The sequence below is a fragment of the Rhipicephalus sanguineus genome, chromosome 5, assembly GCF_013339695.2.
Source record: "Rhipicephalus sanguineus isolate Rsan-2018 chromosome 5, BIME_Rsan_1.4, whole genome shotgun sequence".
Classification (NCBI taxonomy): Eukaryota; Metazoa; Arthropoda; class Arachnida; order Ixodida; family Ixodidae; genus Rhipicephalus; species Rhipicephalus sanguineus.
In genome coordinates this window covers 5,339,794-5,362,419 of record NC_051180.1, presented here as the reverse complement: position 1 = coordinate 5,362,419, position 22,626 = coordinate 5,339,794, and the positions used below count along the sequence as shown (strand labels likewise).

The 22,626-nt window shown below is 45.2% G+C and overlaps 1 protein-coding gene across 1 annotated transcript in view; it reads right to left on the bottom strand.

Moving 5' to 3' along the window:
• The window catches only part of LOC119393137 (nephrin), a 609,317-nt gene that overhangs the window by 17,966 nt on the left and 568,725 nt on the right, over window positions 1–22,626 (bottom strand). Inside the window, exons 11-12 of the mRNA XM_037659957.2 lie at window positions 20,912–20,985; window positions 20,726–20,841 (exon numbers count right to left, since the gene is read on the bottom strand). Coding sequence (XP_037515885.1) covers window positions 20,726–20,841; window positions 20,912–20,985 — 190 coding nt within the window. The remainder of the gene's footprint in view (window positions 1–20,725; window positions 20,842–20,911; window positions 20,986–22,626) is intronic.

Here is a 22,626-nt window from a genome sequence, read left to right as displayed (position 1 = left end):
ATTACAGCTCATCTCACTGCGCAGTTGCACAGTGTCCCGAGACGCTCTTGCCGCTTTCGCTGCAGCGCTCGCCGCTAGCAGACGATATGGCGCGGAAGGACACACTTAGATGTGCTCGCCCTCCTGATTGGTTGAGAAGGCCTGTAGCTTCCACAGTGCTGCACGGAACTTCTGGAACAGAGTATAAAAGGGCTCAGCCGTAATTCTTCGTCGTCTTCAGCCACAGCATCAACTAAGTGCACATAATGCCTTCCAGCGCCTCCTCTATTTTTCAGTGCCTGGGCGAACGCTCTCCTCGGGCCGTCGAGCGCGCCGCTATTGGCTGGAGATGGTCACGTGACCTACGTGCGCTTCCGGTATTTTGTTGTTTGTTTTTGTTTGTTTTCAATCAACATGGCGGCGCCCACGTTCGCGTTTTGTTTTGCGCTGAAGCCGTGCCCGCCGTAGAGATGACGCTGAAATGTTTGAGCCTTTTGCTGACAAGCGCCCATACGCCGATCGTTTTACGATGGATGAAGTGGTAATCAACATTAATCCGGGAGCGTGTACACGGCGTCGCCCCCTTTGGCGTGCTTTATAACGCGATCGTGTGCTATTTCTCGTGGGGTTGTCCCTCATGTGCTACTGGACCTACTGGATACCTACGCATGTGGGTATTGATGACAATGAAGACGCCGATCACCTAGCTTCAAGTTATGCCCACAACGAATGTGACTGCCGAGAAATTTCATGCCTGTTTGACAACGCTCGTCTGTTCATCCGCTGACATCTTCTGAAGCAGCACCCTGACCAGCGTGTAGCAAGCGGATTGTTCCCTCCCCGTATTCGTGGTCGTGGATTGCCTCGTCGTGACAGAGCCCTCTTATATAAGTTGGCTCTGTATGAGTGCGTGGGATATTATTCCGTCAAGAACGTGTAGACAGTCCGTCATGTGGGTCATGAGACACTAAGCACAATTTTTAGTGTCCCGCATTCGTTATGCAGCGAGCACGTGCTAATTTGTGTTTACGTCTGTGTTATTTGTTTTTTTCTCCTCTTTCTTTCCCCCCTATCTTCATTTCCTCTGTTCCCCCTACCCGTTCAAGGAGCAGGCAGGCATTGTGCTCCTTTAGGTGGCAGTTGTCAGCCTGTACCCTCTCTGTTTCCTCTGTGCCTTCGTGTTCTCTATGTATTAAAACCTAATAATAATAACAATAACAATTGACACGACGCAAGAAACCCTATAACTTAATTTTGCTGGCGTATGAGTGCATTCTTATTCAGCTACGGTGAAAAAAAAAAAGAGAAAGAAAAGACAGGAGGCACTTTGTGGATATTTGTTCATTCTTCACAACACAGCTCGATGCCGTTAAAATTAAAATTTAGCGCACGCAAATAAAAAAAAAACATGCTTCGGGAATTGCGTTTTCTAAATGATAAACTTCCAAGCTTCTGGTAAGTGTAGTACCTCATTTTGAAAAAGGCAGGGAGCAAAGCATACTCTTTTATGTGAACTAATGTAATTTTAATGGGTGCTCTGCTGCATTGAACTACTACTTCAACATGTAATGGGACATGTTATGTACATGTCAGCATGCAATGCATCCATCACAGTGAATTGGACATGCAGAACCAAGTAGTAATGCCAATTGATTGCCCATCAGGGCCCAAATATCGAAACCAAAACAGGACATACATTGAAATGAAGGACGGTTAACAAACTTAACGACATGATCAGAAAAAAAAAGAGCACGAACAGAAGAAAGCAGAAGTCGATTCAAGAAATGATGTACTTGGAGAATATATACCTATATTTTGCAAACTCTCAACGTGGTACATTATAGTAGGAACATGTTTACTGTAAGAAATATGCAAAGACAAAATATACAGCACCCCTAGAACTACCCCCCACCCCCTGCCCTCCAGTAATTACTCCAGTAAATGGATGCACATACCACTTGAATATGAAGTACAGAAATAACGACATATGTCGTGAAATTGGAGCACAGACTCTTCTTTATTAATGTGATGTTCAAGGTTCACTAATGACATTAAAATAGCAAGCAAAATCCCATCCCATCCTTAAAAAGTGTTTGTTTTCCCTTTCCGCTTGTCTAACAGAACAGTGCACTGTTTATTCTGATGTATACATCATTACCTGCCCAACAGCACATATATTTCTTAACGAGAAACCAAATGCCAGCTGGAACCTCTTCAACTTGTAAACCATGCTGCTATTTTTCTGTATATTATCATTTTACACTGACTGCGACTTTCCATTCAATTGTATATTGTGTCTAGTTTTTTATCAGGCTTGCTTATCACATCAGTAAGTAGATTGCTAGTACAATACATTGTTTGCTAAGGCTCAATACTTTGTTAACGATTTGCTGTTTTATTAGCAAAAGTATAATATATAGCAGGTTCTTGATGCAAGCAAAAGTATCTGTGAAAGTGCTTCAATGAACTATTACCGACTCTTCATTCTAAAAAGACAGGGCGTGCAAACACAGACACAAGAAAGAAGTCAGGACACCACAAATGCCGTTTGTGCTTTGTGGTGTCCTGACTCCTTTCTTGTGTCCGTGTTTGCACGCCCTGTCTTTTTAGAATGAAAACGTACCAACTAGCTCAGCTCTCTGTTATTCTAAAATACCGACTCTTGTTACAAAATAGGTGTGTGTTTTCAAAGTAGGTTACAAGTTATATGGACGCTATAGTACTTTTTCTGGGAAAAAGCGTGACAAATTTTGAATGAAATGGACAAGGATGGTTAACAGGTCAAGTAAGCTCTTAATTGAATAAATTATAAGACATTTGGCATTATTTGGCACTAGTGTATTTATTAGACATATATATGAACGGGGGTTTGAAACAGGGCCGTAACTAAGGAGAAGTTGAGGGGGTTCTGACACCCCCCAAAATTTTTTCGTGCTTTAACTTTTCGTGTGACACTAAAATAGTTCCACGCCTTCACAGCGACCACCAGTTGCCGCAGCTAGCCGTTCTACACACGAACACCCTTCGAAAAAAATTCCTGCGTACGGTCCTGGTTTGAAATATGCATTACTCATGTTACGCTTCCTAAAAGGCCCTTGTGTTTTTTATTATGGATAACAAGGCGCTTTATAATTGTCATGACATGACAGGCGTGAAATACAGATTAAGAATGCTTCCAGATTTGATGCTTTTATGTTACTTATAATGAATTGGATGACATTCATTCAGGAAGAGACAAATCGGCATGAGCATTACAATAAGAGAGAGCTGAGCTAGTGCGCATTCATGTTAAAAGACAGGGCGTGCAAACACGGGCACGAGAGAGATATCAAGACACCACAAACGCCGACTAACAACTGAAAGGACACATAGCGGCGGAAAAGAAAGTAAACATAAAAACTTGCCTGCGCAGGCCCAGGCAAGAGGTGATACCTATCGATAACTGTTCAGGATTTTTATTTCTGCTTTATGCAAGTTAATGATGCATGCATCTATCTTGACATTGTCGAGAGTGTAAATGCACGACAAAATTCGATGAATGCGCAGTTTTCTACAGGCACAGGAATGAAGCAACACGTCTGATAGTTCAGGCATGGCGTGTAAATAATAATGGTAGTGCACGCGTGAGCCAGCCGTCAGTTAACGCGCATAAAGAAATTAAATGCCTGAACGGTTATCTCTCACGTGTACCACCACGTGTGCGGACTGATAGGTATCACATCTTGCCTGAGCATGCGCAGATAAGTTTCGTGTCTAGGTACTTTCTTTTCGGCCACTGTGTGCCTTTTCAGTTGTTAGGCGGTGATTGCAATGTCTTCTCTCACGAGAGAAGACATTGCAAACACACGAGTGTGTTTATCTTTGCACGTCACGTCTTTCAACTAGAGCACTACCTTGTGGTAGAGGTTCTAATCTGCACATCTTCAGTTCGATTCAAGCACTTTGTTATATCTGCATTAGTTCATTGCCAAAATACTGTTAAAGTCCTTTTTTCTGATCACATATGGAAGCATCTCTTATGAAACATTTGTAGAGAATTACAAGGAATCCACGACTTTCTACCTTTCTTGGGAGCCCTTACCATGTGAAATGTAAAGCATTATACTAAGCATATTTTAATAAAGGAACAAAGCTCTCATAAGCCTCATTTGTATTTGTACTGCTAGATTCACATACAGAATGACTTTACTCAAGGAATCTTGTAACTAAGTTGTCCCATGTCTCATTTCAGATTGGGCCACAGACACTACTTACTTTTCAGTGACCCCAAGGTCAGATAGTGTATTTTCAATTGCAGACCCATGTACTGTGTCCTTTCGTAAACCCTGTGCTCTAATTACAAAAGTATATCTCCTGTGGTTGCTAAATAGCTATGACATTTTCATGGGTGGGACCAGTCCATCTGGTAGTTAGTATCCTGGCTGTGAATAATGGTGGGTGTTGGGGAAGCAACATAAATGAGTCACAAAACAAATTAGACTTTGAAGAAGTTTATTTGCTGTAAGCGCACGACAACTGCATTTATTCTAGTAGAGTGTGTGTGATCTCATCATTTATTGCAATAGTGGGAACAATGTCAGAAAATACTCGGGGGGCCTTGGGGTCACATCACTGTATGTTCTGCAATATGGTGTTGAATGGAGTTTCCAGTGCAGTCTTCTGGCTCTCTGCTGAAAGTAAAAATAGGAGCAAGACAAAGGCAATTAAAAAAAACTGCGTACAGCAGACTGCAGGGTCGTTCTATGCTTTCCCAGTACCAAAAACTTTCTAAGGTCTTCCTCTTCAAACATTTTTACACAAAAGCAAAATTATTAGGTCGTGAGAGCAATTGTTGAGCACTGTAAATAGACGGGATCATGGTGGCCGGCAATGCTTATTCAACCTGTACACATCCCAGTGACGGCAACAGTTCCACCATAGGTGATGTGTGCGGCTTTAGTTATAGCAGACATGAGTACTTTTTTGAGTCGGCGACCGAGAGAGCACTCATTATGGACACCTGAGCTCCAGTATCGACTAATGCCGTGAAAGAAATACTGACAACATGCACTTCTATTAGGTTCTTGTTCGTAGTCAACAGAGGATTGGGATCAGTCGAAAATGATGCAGCACTACCTCTAGGAGCTGCATGATCTCGTTTTCCGTCCGAGATGATACTTAGTTGGTCAGCATGGAATAGCGGCGTGGTTGGGGTGACGGTGAACGAGCAGTAGGGCGGCTGTTAGCAAAGTACGTACGGCTGGGCGAACACCAACGAGGGTCTGCATATGTATTAAATTGAGTTAATGGTGATGAGCAAGTAAATTGCAGCAATAATGTTCATACCTACCCGTCATTTGTGCTACAACTTTGCCCATTGTGACGACCTTGAGCAGCAAAGACATGAACACAGTGCTTGCCGCCATCTCATGCAGCCTGGAAGGTTGTATGAGAGTTTGTTGTACTGACCCAGACTGCAACACTGGGAAGGGGGATGTGGAAGCTGAAGTTGCTATGTATCATGAGTAAGCAGTGTAGAAATTTGGGCTAGTTGGTGAGCGTTCATCTTGGTTGAATTGACTGTTGGGGCAGGACACTAAGAAGAAAGTGAGACAAACAAGCGCAGACTTACAAGCTTTTGTGTGACTCCAGTCTTTTATGTGAGGACTGACTGTATTAACTACAGTAAGAAGTATGCACATGTGATTAAAACATGGTGTTCGAGTTCGGTAATTTTAGAAAAAATTTGATTTTGATTGCTATTTCTTCTGACTTCTAACGGATTTATGCAGGTCACTGAAGTTTTAATATCATACAATGGACAGAATTTATAAACAATGTCAGCCCACTGCAGTGGGCGGCGGGATTTTGGTGGGATAGCACGGTGAAATACAATACAAATACTTTTCAGCTAAAGTGGAAGTTAAGAAAACCTGTATAAATAAAATGCGAAACCTTTCATTCTAGCAAATTTCATGTTGCTCATTGTTTGAATTTACAATATACCAATTATTTATTAACTGCAAAAGAACCAAAAGCCTAACGAGTCTGGCCATAAAGTGCGACAGCATGTACTTCTCCACTTAACTCGAATGCCTAGGCTGCATTGAAAGCACAGGCGTCATCACAAGGCTGGTTCTTTCTGATAGTAAACAGTATATGAGTGGAAAACTTATGCATCTTGAAGCATCAGGGAAAGCCTTACTGATTAGCAAATGAGATGTGTATCACAAGGAAATGTTGGGCAGCCTGATGTCATGGATATATAGAAATCTAGGGCTGTCAGCAGAAAGTCGAGATGCTGTGGGTTAATTTCACCTTTTGGGACATCATAGACAAGTATACATGCATACATTTATTTTGTTAAACATGGTAAACTACTCGTTTTTAGCGACAAAATGTGTGTTAGAAAATGCGTGACTGGCAACTGCTCCGAAAGGCTGCTTTCCTGCTCGAAAGTGAGGTTTTAGTTGCTCCAGAAGCTGCGGAAAATTGGTTACAATTGATCACATCCCTAAGTATACATTAGACCACGCCATTTGAAAGGACCTCGTGCTGGGCATGTCCCTGTTGGTAATTTCATTTTTAATGACAAGCAATAAAAAGAATTATATTATACTGCAGATCCTGCCTAATCTTTTTGAAATTTTAGTCCCCAGCCTACTGAAATCCAGAGTTATAATGGTTGACATAGATAGTAGGAATAGATCAACAGAACTAGGAGCAGATAAGAAACAGTGCTTTCCAACAGTACAGAAGTGGCAAACGTGGGCCTTTCATCCAATGAAGGTCAGCGAATATCGGCACAAAACATGTTCATTCGCAGTAGTACCCATATTTCAAAGGATCTGCCTGCCGAGGTGTCTCAATGCCGAATTAGTTGGTTTTTCTTGAGTGCATTCGATTGTTCCCGTTAATAGTTTTCGCAGCCTTCCTTACACTTGTCATACACCTTTGATATGCGGTAATTCTTTTTTGTTTGTTTTAAGTAGCTGTGTTTTTTTACTCCTTACTTGTCATACGCGACGACATTAAGATGCTGTGTATGTGATTTTTTCAGATACAATCTCGTACTGCTTGCTGTGATTTCTCCTCTCATATCTCTTTTTCTTGTTTCTGATCAACTAGGTGTGTAATAGTATTCTTTGCTTGCTTTTGATAAACTAGCTATGCCATTTAACATTTACTTTGTTGTGTGCAGTGCTGAGTGCTGTCACATGCAGCAGTAAGGTTCCGTACACGACAATTTCTCTTATGTATTCTCATGTTGTTTCATTTATTCTTGCATCGTTTTATATTCACTCCTGCCCAAGACCGACAGTACGTACGAGACAACTAAAACAAACAAACAAATAAATCAATAAATAAATCAGATTTTCAGGTTCAAATCTGTGCTTACCAAGCTGTATTGTATGCCTAGTGCTACCTCCAAGGCAAGACTGATGTTCAAAAACATTTTCTTGGGGGAGTTGATGCTTGCTGAACAACATGATACCACGCAGAAAATTACTAGAACGATTAAGACTAACTCTAAGCTGCAGACAGACCATAAAGAAAGCTACATCGGGTGGACCATGCATTTGCATCAACCGGACGAGGGAACACACTATTTAAGAAAAGGGTAAGAGCACATGTCTTTCTGTGAATGGTGTTCTGGTGCAATTTTATGGCATCTCTTCAAGGTATTAGAACACACAGTTTGTTCCAAAATTTAACACCGCTTCACGTATTGTGGTGTTCTAATCCTGCTTCAAGTAAAAGATCTTCAGCCTTGTCGTCTAACATAGTATTTTAAATAGGGTCCCGGAAGTGTCCTTTCAATGTGGTCATGAAATTATGTCTTGGATAACATGGATAACATGCACTGTGAAGTACTCTTCTCTCACAGTCATTTCTTTCAAAACATGTCACAGTCTAGGAAAGCTTCCTGCAGTTAATGCTTGTTTGTGGGCTAGTTGGTTTTGAAGCACAGCGAAATGATAAACGGCGCGAAATGGCACAGACAGAAGGAGACAGACGTGTGCACTGACTCGCAAATTATTTCATTTTCAGAAGTGCATGAAATATAGAGCGTTTCTTTTTTTTTATGAGTGCACATGTCTGTCTCCTTTTGTCTTTGTCTTTTCATACTGTCTGTCATTTCACTATGCTTCCTCGCAGTTCTTTTTTTCATGCAAAACATATTTGCAGCTCATTTCTCATATCTGTATCAGCAGCACTCATGTGTAATATGTTCAGTGACAGTAATAAAAGGAATGTGTACAATATTTCTAATAACTGTGTCTGCAAATATCATGCGTGTCTGTACTGTCCAATTATGTTTTTGAATTCAATAACCAACTTTTGTTTCACAATAATACACTTTTTTTTCTCAATATTCATGTTGCATGGGCAACAGTGGACACTACTACTTGCACTGCATGTCTGATTCAACATGACAGAGATATGCATTGAAGCTGGCATGTACCGTTTACTGCTTCTTATTTCAATTTTTCAAAACACCACAAAACATTTTTGGACGTTAGTTTAACCATCAGTCTATGAGAAGGAGAACTGCGCTCCCTACTTTTAATGTGATAGAGTGAAAGCGTGGCAATTTACGTCCAGCGTGGCAATACAAATACAGCCCGTTAGACCTACCGAACCGCTACTATGCGTTTCATAAGCAGTGGTACTATACAGCGCGAAAGCTGGAAGGCGGTGCATCGCGTCATAAGAAAAAGATGACAAAGGACTCTTGGGTGAACGTGCGGTATAGCAAGAAGCAGCACCCCGTCACAAAAGACTGCAACTTTGAAACACATGTAGATTACGCGCGGAACAGAAGACCGCAGCGTAAATACCACAGGTAAGACAACTACTTACCTTAAAACAGCTAACATCCGAAGGCGTACAAGTGCCGCGTCTTCCACGCCCGCCGACAGCGGACATAAACGCCGCCGTCCCAAAAGCCCAAACATATCGGCGTCATCTCTACGACGGGCGCGGCTTCGCTTATGGACGCCGCCATGTTGGCGTAAAACAAACAAAAACAAAAAAAAAATCCCGGAAGTGCGTGTAGGTCACGTGACCATCTCCGGCCAATAGCGGCGCAGTATGGGTCCCAGCCATCCTAGGGGATATGTTTCGGATACACGCCGCGTCGTCTGCTACGACGGCCGCCATTGCGAATCCCGCCGCAGCTCGGCAGCATGCGAAACGCGCTACACAAAGCGCTTGCGGTGCGCGGATACGTCCGGAAATAAGTGCACGCTAGTGAGCTTTCTCTTTTTCTTTCCTTTTTTGAAGCTTGGGCAGCTTTTATTGCTGTTGTTGCCTAAATGTTTATAAAGGAAGCATGTAATTCATGTAAGCTGAGGGCCTGTGCATGTGTTATGCGCTAGAGGTAGACATAGACTCTGTTATGTTAAAAACAGATCCTCTTCCTTACTCCGGAAATGACAAAGTCTAAAGCCTTACTTAATTTTCTCGTAAGCTCTGCGTTCCAAATACACAAATAATCGTTTAAACTATTTGTATACATGTCAGCAGCAGCAGTATATGTATCTGAACACAGACAATTTAGTGTTGCGAAGCTACCTAAGCGCGATTAAGGTGGCTCATTTTGCTAAATTTGCAACCAATTTACTCGTTTATTATAAATGGCATCATACATATTGTACACAGACTAAAGGGCCGAGGGGCAGTATTGTGCGAATATCCTGCTAAAATGAAACGAAAGGTTCTTTATCATTATTATTGCTCACATTTCTTGCTCACAATCTGTAGCCGCTACTGTATCGGCACTCGAGTTGCACCTATCAAAATGATGAATACGTTGTTGAGTAGTATGCCGTAAAACTTTGCATTTGCGCAGTATCAGTGCGTTTTTCCTTCTTTTTGTATCTGCAGCTCCTTTTCCTGTATCTGCAGGTTTTCTGGCATGCCCAATTGCATGCACAGATTATTGAGTGTTTCCAATACCGTTTTAAACTTTGTGCGGCAGATGCACGGCGTCGTTTATTTGTATCTTTTATTAATAATAATAACATTTGGGGTTTTACTTGCCAGAACCATGATATGATTATGAGGCACGCCGTAGTGGAGGGCTTTATGAATTTTGACCATCTGGTGTTCTTTAACCTGCACTGACATCGCACAGTACACGGGCCTCTAGCATTTCACCTCCACCTAAATGCGACCGCCGCGGCCGGGATCGAACCCGTGACTTTCGGGTCAGCAGCCGAGCTCTGTCACCACTATACCACCGTGGCGGACGTATTTTTTGAGGCGAAAGCCATAAATGCCTCATCAAACGAGAAATTTGACCGTCGGTGTCCCGCGTCTACGGCGTCAGCGTACGACGTTGGGGACGAGGGATGCAAAAAATCGTCACGTGATGACGTCACCACATGACGTCATCATGGCTTCACAAATTTTGGCGTAACGTCATATGATGCCGTTATCACATGACATCGTAGCTTGATCTAAAGTGAACAGATCACGGAAGCAGTGCAAAACCAGGTGAGGTGCCTCCGATCTTGGAGGCAATGCAAAACCGCGCTTTGTGCGCAAAAAACTGAGAAGAAGAAGATGGCTTTCGCTTTCGAGCCGTAAGCGAACGCATAAGGTAGCCTGTGAGATTTTATTTCATTAACTGGTTTTCCATGACGTACTCATTGTACAACTTCACTTTGTTGTATTTTTTTACTGACATACCGTGTCTACCGTACACAATGCTTCCCCGTCTTGTTGTTTTCATGCGTTTTCTTTGTATAGACGCTTCGCGAGGACTGTTTGTATGCGCATTCCTGTATGAACCTTCAGGGCTTACATTATTAATAAATAAATTATGATTGCTCAAAGAAATAAAATACTGAATGTGTGTGTGTGTGTGTGTGTGTGTGTGTGTGTGTGTGTGTGTGTGTGTGCGCGCGCGTGTGTGTGTGCGTGCGTGCGTGCGTGCGTGCGTGCGTGCGTGCGTGCGCGTTAATATTCAGTGTACAGGCCATTTATATGTGCGCATTAATGCTGCGCTGACAGAAGCAATTACACAAATAAAACGCAAATTACACAATCAAACACAACTGCCACTAGTCGATTGACAGTGATCGTAAATGATTAAAAAAAACAGGAACTGCGTAATTATTTAAGACAGGACGAAAATGTAACCTTGAAACACAGAAACAGGGAAGGATAAAAAAACATTTACCTGCACACTTACATGCATGGGCATCAGACCAGCACAGAAGGCGTGCTTGAAACACGGAAACGAATGTAAAAAACAAGAACCCGCCGTGGTTTTAGTTATGGCGCTTGACTGGTGACCCGAAGGTTGCGGGATCGAATCCCTGCCGCAGCGGCCCCATTTCGATGGAGGCGAAATGACAGAGGCCCGCGTACTTAGGTTTAGGTGTACGTTAAAGAACAACAGATGGTCAAAATTTCGGGAGCCTCCCACTATATACGGCGCCTCTCATAATCATATCGGGGTTCTTGGGGTGTAAATTCTCACAAATAATTATTATTAGGAAAAAAGAAGGACCTGATCTGCAGACAAACACGCATAATATATTCCACGATACATTTCAGATCACAAAAGTAGCGAAAGCAAAAATCAAAAGCAGATACAAGACCAACCAAATAGCAGTAAAGAATGTTTGCGAAGAAAAATGCAGGATTCATGCACACGTGAACCAAAGCATTTTAAACATGTAGCTGATATCAGTGTGTCCATTTATTACGCAAGGTTAACACCGGCAGAAGTTATCATTGCATGTGCATTCGAAATACTGGCCGGAAACTTATGCTGCAAGTGCATAATGTTTTCTTCGGATGGCGCTTGTCACGTTTGATTTTTACTGTCCAAAGAAACCTCGTATCTTCTAAAACGATACAGCTCCCAGCGTTTCTGGAATGATTGGTGCACTGCGGCACGCAACACCCGGCCATGGTGACGGTAGCGAGCGCATAAAAGTGGAGGGAGACGAGCACCGACCTAAAAACAGCACGCGCGCCACGCACAAGTCACCGGGCGGGGGATTCAAAATGGCGACCACGCTGCCGCCGAGTTTAATTGCATTTGTGCTTCTTGCAGGCTTTCGCAGGTACAGGGGGATGGAAAGAAACGCGAACATAGCGGCGCGCTGTTTTCATCACGCTCTAAGCGTGGTGGCAATAAAAAGATGCTAGGTGGTCTTTTAGTGTGTCATGGATGACGTCGTGTTCTCATCAATCATCGAGGCTATAACCACTTGAAAATAGATTCGAAACAGCAAAGAATGCAGATGCCGCATGTTCGCGTGTCTTTCCATCCCCGCTGTAAGTATTCCGCAGGCAGACTGTTAGGCCGTGCTGCCGGTTTGATACTTGCACTCGAGTTCGATAGTATTCGCGTTTTATTTTCTATTTCCGGCTGTTGCAACCGCCCCAATGCCTTAGTATGTCATACTGTTGTGTTCCACTCTGCAAATGGAACTGAAAGAAACCACGATTGTCTTTTTTTATTTCCCTTTATTGATAAAGAGAAAAAAATCTCACAGGGTCCCTTATGCATTCATCTAAGACGACTGAAAGGCGAAAGCCATCTTCTTCTTTTCTTCTAGTAAATGTATTGAACATTTCCTGCCTCCCTCCGGGATATTTCTGCGCCTAATGTGGTTTTCTTACAGCCTCAAGGATCGGAGGCAGTGCAAGCTTTCTGCAGATCAGCGGAGGCATGCACTGCCTCCGTGATTGGTCCATTTTGACCAAGCGAATATGTAATATGTTTTATGATCTGTGACGTCATACGATGACGTCATCACGTAATTATTTTTGCATCACTCGTGCTGACGCCGCCGACGGTCAATTTTCCCGTTTGATGAGGAATCTAAGGCTTTCGCCTTAATACACTGTTCGGCTGTCGTTCCATGAAATTCCAGCTCCCGTTGGTGTTCGGTAGAGGTGGCTTGCAGTAATTAGGCGGGATAATTGGTCACCTAATACATCTTCAAACTACACTAGAATATGCAGCCGTCGTTTACGACGCGAAGATTTCATAGAATATAAGAAGCGGTGGCTTACGAAGGATGCAGTAGCGTCACTCTTTGCAGACTACCCTTCACGTTTGCAGCCCAAGGTAACAACTGAATCAAGCATGGCAGGTATCCCTAAACGTGACCGTGTTGCGTCCGAACAGTCAACGAATGCATGTAGTACCAGTAGCAACGCTGCCTCGCGATCGCCGCCATGCGCATGCAGCAGGGGCGTGGCCAAGGGGGGGTTGGGGGGGGTTCAAACCCCCCTCGAAAATTTTCAATTTTGCTTGCGTATATAGGCACGCACACATACAAACGCACGCACGAACATACATAAAGTATGGTTGAACCCCCCCCTCCCCGAAAAAAATCACAGCATATCCACGGAGTGAATGATGATGAGTGGGCGAAGCTGCGGAGGTTCATCGGTAAACCGTGAATCTTCCGTGAATTCTGCCCAGTACATCATCACCGACGTGAGATCGGGCGCGTTTATACTAAAGGTTCGATGAGTTATGACGACTTGCAGCTCACTTTAATTTTACATGTACGCTGTGAATTTTCATTGTTTAGAAAACCATTGCTTTAGAAAACATCTGGCGTCTTTCGTTAAGCAGCTGGCGTCTTTTCGTTTTGCTTTAGAAACATCTGGCGTTCTTTCGTTTTGCTTTTACAAAACATCTGGCGTCTTTCGTTGGTTTATTTCATCAATCAACGGCGTTTTGAACAAAACTTTTATTGTTTAATCACGCACAGGAGAAATCTCACCAGGCACTACCTTGGAGGTAAAGAATGGCTGCTAATGGGAATGAGAGACAGAAGAAGTCGGCTTTTAGCTAACGCTGCGAATTTTTTATTGTTCAACAACGCACAGGAAAAATCTCCCACCGGCACCACCTTGGAGGTCAAAGCGTAAGACTGGTTACGCACTACGACTACTACGACTACGACTACGAGGGACGAACGGGTGCCGCCTTAAGGAGCTTCGCCCCTAAAAACTTTCTGGCTACGCCCCTGGCATGCAGCGCTGACATTAGGTCCCGAAGCTGAAGAATCGGAGCCCATGGACACTACATGCGCTACCGGCGAAACAACCGACAATTATTATGTACATTATCAGTGGAAGCAGCTTAGTGACATTTCATGCTATTTAGCGCATGAACTCACGGCTTGCGTATAATGTGCTACACCAGTATACGGTAGCACGCATCGGGGAACTTTAAGCGCCCAAGCTTTCAGTATTAGCTCTTGGCAAATGCTGCTTTCGAAAATCGACTTTCAGACGGTCAATAACCGACTCTCAGTCAAGCGAACGTAACGGTGAGAAAACAATTTTCCGCGCATCACTGGCATGCGCCCTCTGGAATCGGGCTAGCAGACGACGCGCGAGCATCTCGATCAAATAGCCGCGAAAGACACATGCCTTCGAAACGGGCTGGTTGCCCAGAACGACAAGTGTTTCATGATTCCAGTTTACAAGTATTCATTATACTTTAAACAACGCGAATACAGGCGAAAACTGAACCATATAGCAGCTTCGAATGCAGCCACGGCATTCGTTTCCGCGAGCGACGACGCGACGGCTGGTCTACTACGGTGGCGGCGCCCGGCGGCTAAAAGCCGCACTAACGCCGACGGTCGGTTCCCATTGCGCTCCGCTCCTTCGCCCCACTGATCTCCACTACCACGGCTAGAGTGACCTAGAATAGGGGGAGTGTCCAAAGCGCCGCACGAATACATGGGAGGAGCGAGGGCCTTTTGCGGTGAACTCCCGCGCCGCGGCGCTGCCATGCCGGACCCGTGGGCTTTCTCCGCGGCGGAAGCCGTGTCAAAGCGGCGAGCGTCTGCTACGCGCGTGATATTTTGGCCGCTATTAGCTAAAATTGCGGAAATTTGGGCAATATTTGATACTGTGTCACTGAAACATAATACTGCAGCGACTCATCACACAAAGAACGCGTTTGTTAGTTTGTATGTTGTGAAACGGGGATTTTGTATATATCCTTTCAGATGGTTTCACCGCATTGGTCCACACTTCCGCGGCTGTTTGAGGAACGCATCCTGCGCGCACTTCATCGTGAGAAAAGGCGCTTAACTTACTTTCGTATGGAATGACGAACGTAAACTTGCTGCAGGAGAGAATAAACTGGAGATAATCAGGAGAACGTAGCACATATGCACGTAGTAACTATAGCTCATGCATGCTAACGCGTTTGCACCCTTCATATCCTATCTTTTATTTCGTGCATTCGATTTGTTTTACAAGGCTGCCTCTGGCGCTCTGCTGTTTCAAGCCATTTCACGCGAAGCCGAATGTGTCAGTCGGCGTGGCCACGTACCAAAAGTAAAAAATTACTCGCGTAACTCGCGTCTCGTTCACTTGGTATACACGAAAATTGGCACGGAGGGGCACGAGTGTATGTATGCCCAACACGACTGATAGGTCATGGCATCACTAACTTGACATGCTTGTCATTTGTGTAACCACTAACAATAATAATATGGTGTGTGGCGCGCAAACCCGCTTTCTGTAGCCAGAAATAATTCCGACGATTTGTTTCCGTCAGGTTATAAAAAAAACGTGGTGGTCACCAATATCGATGTCAACATGTCAGACTTACCCATACATTTTGAAGAACTGACCGCATAGGTAAAATGTGTGCGAAAAAATTACATGAAAAGAAACATGGTCCCTTATGCATTCGCCTGAGATGACTCGAAAACGAAAGCCATCTTTTTCGTCAGTCGATGCATTGATCCTCCCTCGCCCCTCTCCGAAAGCTTTCTGCACATAACGTGGTTTCGGACTACCGACAGGCTCGAAGGCATTGCAAGCTTTCTGCACCTCGCCTGCTTTTACGTTGCCTCCGTGATCGGCCCCATGTCATGCGATGGCGTCATCATATGACGTCACGTTGAATGACGTCATAGTGACCGCACAAGTTCTGTCGACGTCATCGTGTGATGATTTTGTGCATCACTCGTGTTGGCTACGCGGGACGCCGACGGTCAATTTTCGTGTTTGATGAGGCATCTAAGACTTTAGCCTTAAAAAAAAGACAAACTGAAGAAAATGAAACGATAACAGTGCAATATCGTGTATGCCTCGCTTCATGTTACGAGTGATCGCCCGAAAACAAACGTGATTCTCAGTTCAGAGCAGCTGATTGCACGCGTCTACGGGACAAAAGAGGCTTGCTTTACCCGTCTGGTCATCTCTTTATATTTATTCAAGAGGTGAGCAGACTCGCTATTTAAGTACTCCGGAGCTTCAGGACGAAATTGTGGTGGACGCTATATTGAGGTCGTCAGGAAAAAGCGGGAAATCGTGGTCGGGTGCCCTCTTGGCGCGCATTCAACTGCCGCGGAAACAATTGTATATTATGTAACTACTCGTCCACATCTTTTTGTAAAGTCTCTGAACCGGGCGAACGCTAACCTCTGGGAACCGTGAAAACATCATAAGTTGAGAATGAGTTGTTTGAAACTGTTTTCATTTCGTATGGTGAAGGCTTGAGGCAATATATATATATATATATATATATATAAATGCGAGTGTTGCATTTTTTCAGGCTAGGTACATAAGGGATCTCTGCATTTGAACAATTTTCTGAAGTGATTGAGATATTACGTGCTCTTCTATTTGTCAATTTTTTACTGTATTTCCGGTTCAGGCCACTTGTACAGCAAGAATGGGATGGGGGCATTTTTAACTTTGTTTCATGATATCTGGATATTTGTAAAGCATTTTCTATATTACGCCTTTTATGCAAAAACTTGTGGAATAAGGTTAGTTTACCTGGCATTGCTTTTCTTTCAAATGTTTGCGCACGGTGAGCCTTGTACGCTACCTCAGAAGCAAAAATAAGCGAACAGCATTGCGGTCGTATGACCGTCTCTACTCTTTTTTTTTCTTTTTTTGTTTCCCTTGCGTCTTCCCGGTGTGTTCCGTCCATAATAAAGAGCTAGTGGAGGCTAATGAATTGTCGATTAAAGCGGTGTGCATATAGCTAGCAAACCAGTGGCGACCGTGAAACCACTGCGCGCAAGTATTTCAGCTGACTGCGCGTGCAATTTACTTTTTTTTATTACTCTTAATTCGTGCATGCGTGATGCTATTGCCCGATTACTCGTGCGAATAAGTTTTTTTTTTTCGTTCTTTGCTGGTGCGTGTCCGTTTTGCGCGTTTTACACACGCACCAACGTTTTCGAACTTTGTGACCGGAACTAGACCACGCTGATGCGGCTTGACACATGATTTTTTTGCATTCTGTTGTTGCCCGAGCACTAACACAACGCTTAAAGATGGATAAGCTCCATTCCGCACCGCATTATAAAAGTTAAGTACACTTCGAGTGCCGTGTGTGGAACCGCGGCGCAATAAACTACAGAGCGTAGCAGACGCCCCTGGCTTTCCGCGCGCTTCCCGAGCGCGAAAAGCCCACGGGTCCGGCGCAGCAGCGGCGCGGCGCGGGAGTTCACGGCAAAAGGCCCACGCGGGAGCCGGCGCTTTGGACACTCCCCCTATTCTAGGTCACTCTAACCACGGCCGCTACATAAAAAAAAAGCAGGTGCGGCCTGCTGCGTCGCGTCGCCGTCAATGGGCGAGCGCGGGTCGGCTGAGGGGCAGCTGCAGCAGCTGTTTTGGGTGAGGGCGCCACTAGCACGGTCCTCAAGGCAGACGCCGGTTCGTGTTACTTTGTGGTCGCCTCAGGATTTATGCGTGTCCGTGTGCATTTTCGTGTGCTTTCTCGTGTCTTTCTTGTGCGTGAACGCGCGTGTGAGCCGCTTGCCTCATGTTTCCTGCGCCTGAGTACGGTTTTTTGGTGCGCGCGTGTGTGGCAGACGGTTTTTTCTAGCGGTGTGATGACGCGAAGCTGTTGCGTGCCGCTGTGCAACTCCAACGTATGAAAAGACGCTACTGTGAAGTACCACGTATTCCCATGCGATCTACAGTGTCGGGAAGCGTAATATTCGTAACAGAGCACTTCTTTCTGTCACAAACGAGCGCTAAAACAGGCGGGCGCCGCCGCATACTGACGACAGCATCAAGCCACTGCGCCGACTGTTACCCCAACGGCTGCGCGCAACGAAAAAAAGAAGACGAGCATCAAAAGGCGCCCAGGGCGAGGTCCTACCCTCTCCACCGAAGACGCCGTCGCAATCGCGACAGCCTAACACCTGCGCAGATCGGGAGAATTCAAGAAATCAACGTGGAACCGACCGATTCCGCAGACGAACCGGCGAGACGAATCCCTTTCCCCTAGCTGTCCCTGAGCTACGTGCTACGAGCCGAACAATCATTTGGGATGTTCGCGAAACCGGGAAGGATCCAAACGAGAGACGATGGAGGGTAGAACGGTATGGTGAAGTCGGCGAAGAAGTTATGTTGTTCGTGTGAGTCGTGTAGTGCGGTCAGTCGATTTTGGATGATCAAGTGATGACACCGTGGGAGCACTGTTTAGAGGAGTGTCGCCGAATGACGGTGACCAGAGCTGGAGTTCTTTTGAGTGTTTCCTGGAAGAGAAATATTCCAGAAACGTTCGAAGAATTGTGGGCTGCACACGTTTGGTGAATATTCAAGGCCTTTAGGTGTTCTTGTATAGCTTATAATAGAGTGCATTTATAGCAAGGTAAGTTTGTTCCCGATGTTTTAAACACCATCTAAGTGACGTTGTGAGTTGTAATTGATACCTGCTGAGTATGGATGTTTGCGTGATGGTTGTACTGCCTTAACTGAGAATATATTTTGTTTGTGTTGTCAACTCTTGGCTCTAGCTCTTGCTTTGGACCACAACCGGCATTTGTTGGCGCACTAACAGGACCTACATTTAAATTTTGTGTGCTTTCGTGGTGCGTTTCAGTGGGCCGATAAGTCAGCCCTTGGAATCTGCCCGACGACTGCCTGCCCATTAAGGGGATCAGTGATTGAGTGACACTTTTCATTTCAGGTGAGTCAAACGGGCAGCATTCGTGGAGAGTATTGAGGCCCACTCTACAAAACACGGGTACTCCTAGGGCAAACTGTTCACATATGTGGGGTAATCGGCAGTTCTAATAACGACTTCAGTATTCAACGTGTAAGGTGCAGCTATAAAACGCGTTATCTACGGCCTGATTGGAGTAAGTGTCGGGCATAGAAACGCGGCTGTCGAAGCGCTTCTCCGTGAACAGCTGTACCAGTGTAGTGGCGCCAGTGCGGGCGCAAGGAGAACTAGGCCCGGACGCCATTTCGGCGCCACGGAGCAGGCCGCACCTGTTTTTTTTTTTATGTAGCGGCCGTGCCACTACTATGGAGGTCAGTGCTTCGACCAGGCACAGAAAAATATAGGAGGCGCTGGCCTTACAGATGTGTAGTGGATACGTCGCTTCTCCACAGAATGACGAATAATGGCATAGTGGGTATTTGCCTACTTCCCCAAACAAAGGTGATTTATGGCATAGTGTGCACCTTGCAAAGGCACTCGTAGTAGTATCCCCATGAGAGTTCACATCGGTCTCTAGAAAGACCGCTATTCCAGATTTCGCTGTGAGTGTGCAGCGTTCTGCGAAGGCCTGGCGTTTTTTCGAGAGATCGCGCCACGATGCGTGGGGCGCACCAGCTTGCAGTCGCGTCGTGGCCGCATCGGCCGCATGTGCTAGGCAAAGCCCAATATTTCAGTGACAGCAAACCCATACGGACGAGTGCAATGTGGCGTGGTGTAATTTGGTGGGGTGAGCCCTTGCGAATATCCACAAGATTGTAAGGAGTACAGCATCCAACCAATCTGCTTTGCCGGTCTACATCTACTGTCGATTGCGGGAGAGCCAGGCATTTTATTCAATTATATATATGGACACTCTCGACGGGCTGCTGCCACCGGCGTCTGTAACATGCCCCCGCGCTACATACCAGCGCACTTCTGGAGACGTTGCTGTAATAGACGCTTTTTTTCTGTGCAGATTTGGCAGCAGTGTTACGATATTATTCGAAAGTTCGGCGGCCTCTTTCTGTATTCTTTTTTTGCTAATGTTGTTTTAACTCTAAGAGCCTGTGTTGGGGGGCTAGTTGGTAAGACATTATTATGTGAATTTAAACTGCACTTGGGACGAGACACCAGAGTAGACAGGACTGTCTGCTTCTACTCTGGTGTCTCGTCCCAAGCGCAATTCAAGTTTAAATACTATGTTTTAACTCTATCGCATATGCGCCAGCTCGCCCAACATGCTATTCTGCTATGGGCTTTGCTGTGCCGCTGCGATTTCAGCATGAATGTCCACCAACTCGCCTAAGTTCCAGCTCTGCTGATTGATTTATGCTACGAACATTTGGAAATAATACCTCTAAGCCGAAATCGCTCACAGTTTTGTGCTGGACATGTGTACTTTTGTATATTTCTATGACTCATTTTCCTTGATTTGATATGAAAAAACTGCTCCTGTTTGTACACTAGCAGCAGGAAATAGCAGCAATCGGCCCACCCGATTGCTGCCATTTCCAGAGATCGTGGACGCCGCCTCTCTGTCCCCTCTCCCTGGGCCGATCTTTTCGTATACACTTTTAAATAAATTGTTGTTGTGATTTGAAGCCTCTGTCGTCCTTGCAAGAATTACGGACGGGACGCAGCAAGACCGATACGTCCACTTCGTATATGCACTGAAATACCATCCTAAAAACGAGGCATTAAAAAGGCGCCTGCTGCTTCGCCGAATCAGAAAAGACGTGCTTCCTGCATTTTTTACCTGCCATAGCTTGTCGTTTACAATGGTGGTTGATCACACTAACTCACCGGATTCTTGTGGTAGGAAACTCGGCTGATGGGGCCGAAGTGCTCCCAAGATTTTGTAGCGCCTCCAAAGCTGCTCTCCAAGACGGGGCCTGCGATCGTGCTTCCCATTCGTACATCTGTAATTCATATTTTCAGAACAAAGGTCACACTGCGAGCCTGATGTTTTCAGACGAACTTCTATCATACCTGGGATAATATCTGGACATTTTTCTTCGTCATGGTACACGTCGTCGGTGTCCTTCTGAAGTGGCATGTGGCATCTAGATGAAGAGAGATCGGTTGTATTTCGCACCTGCACTTGACTTACTACAGCCGTACCCGTACACCTAAATTTAGCAGGCGCGTCAAAGGTACGACAATGTCAGGAGGACCTGCTCTCCCTGACAATAGATTGCCACTTTGCTGTGACGATGAAGTATGTGACATTATCAATTTCTTGGGTCAGCTTTTGCCCAGTAAAACGAGTAGCACACAATCAGAGATGGCAAGATTACTCATAAAATGTAATTAAATTACATTATTAATTATTTTCCTCCAATTTTAAAATATGTAGTTAAAATAAATTACAAATTACAGCTGGCCGGATGTAACTGAATTATCCACTGCCAGCTTTCTGTCAGCTTAACGACATTTGTTTCAGTCATTACTATTAATTTTGAAAAGTAATGAAACTATTCTCAGGTTACCTCAAAAAACCTCTAAACCACTGCGAGTTCAAAGACGAGAGGGTAGTTTCCTTATCGACTTCACTACCCTTCCTGCAGGCGCTGTCTTCTCGCCACTCATTTCTTCATACGATATCAGGTGAACGACATGAGCACTAAGCGTTCAGCTTATCAGGATTTCGCGCTTTTCGGCTACACGCTGTCATCTCCGCTTGAGAAATAAAGAACGCACAAAACGAAGTGAAATCAGCTGATCGCGCACGATAGTCATGCGAGACAAGGCAGAATGGGCGTGCGACTGCGTGACAGTGTACGAGAAAATTCGCAACTGACATGGACCAATCGAGAAGTGATTTCCTCGTGACGTCACGTGAACAGACTTGGCGTCACAAATTTTGCCGAAAAGATGGGAAACGTCAGGACGGTATTTCCAGAGGTTGTTTAAGGGTTCATCATTCATGGTCGTCGACCCCTGGTGTTTCGAGGGTCTTCCAGCAGCGTTATTCCAGGGTTCCAGCTCGCTTGGCAAGGAATGCAGGGAACTCGTTCACGAGGTTCGGCCCAGTTTGCTACCCTATCATCGTAATGAGCGACGCTGCTTCACACACGCACGTTGCGATGATTAGTCACACACTCGCGCGACCTTGCTGATCTTGCCACACTTCACTGGGAAACGGGTTTTTCGCTAGATCTGTTGCAGTGTATGATTACGTCTATCGGCCTTTGTTCCTCCATTAAAGGGGTCATGAACCACTTTTCCAAGTAATGATCTAATGACCTCAGTATCGGAGTTTACTGCCTCCCGAATCGATTGCCGCAAAAATTTCTCGAATCCGTCAAGTTACGGGGGTTTGGCGGGAGTTACGGGAGTTACGGAAGTTACGGGGGTTTGGCGCACACTCTCAGCGCTTTCTCTCTTTTCTCGTGCCGACGAGCGCACTGGAAGCTAGACAGGGAGGGATGGCACGGGGGTAAGAAGTCACGTCAGCGCGCGTCATGAAACGCGATCGCTCTTCCGCTGTAATTCGCATGCGCGAGTGCGGCCACCGTGTAAATTTAGCAGACTGAGGAGTGCGGCGCGGGCAAGTGGCGGCACCCCGTGGCAACAAGCGCATCTCATCCGGCTATCGGCCAATAAGCATGCTATATCTCTTGCGACGTAAACTGGCAGATCCGCGACGTCAACGTGCAGACGCCCCGCCCACCGACGAGTGAGAACCGGCCTCTGTTTGAAAA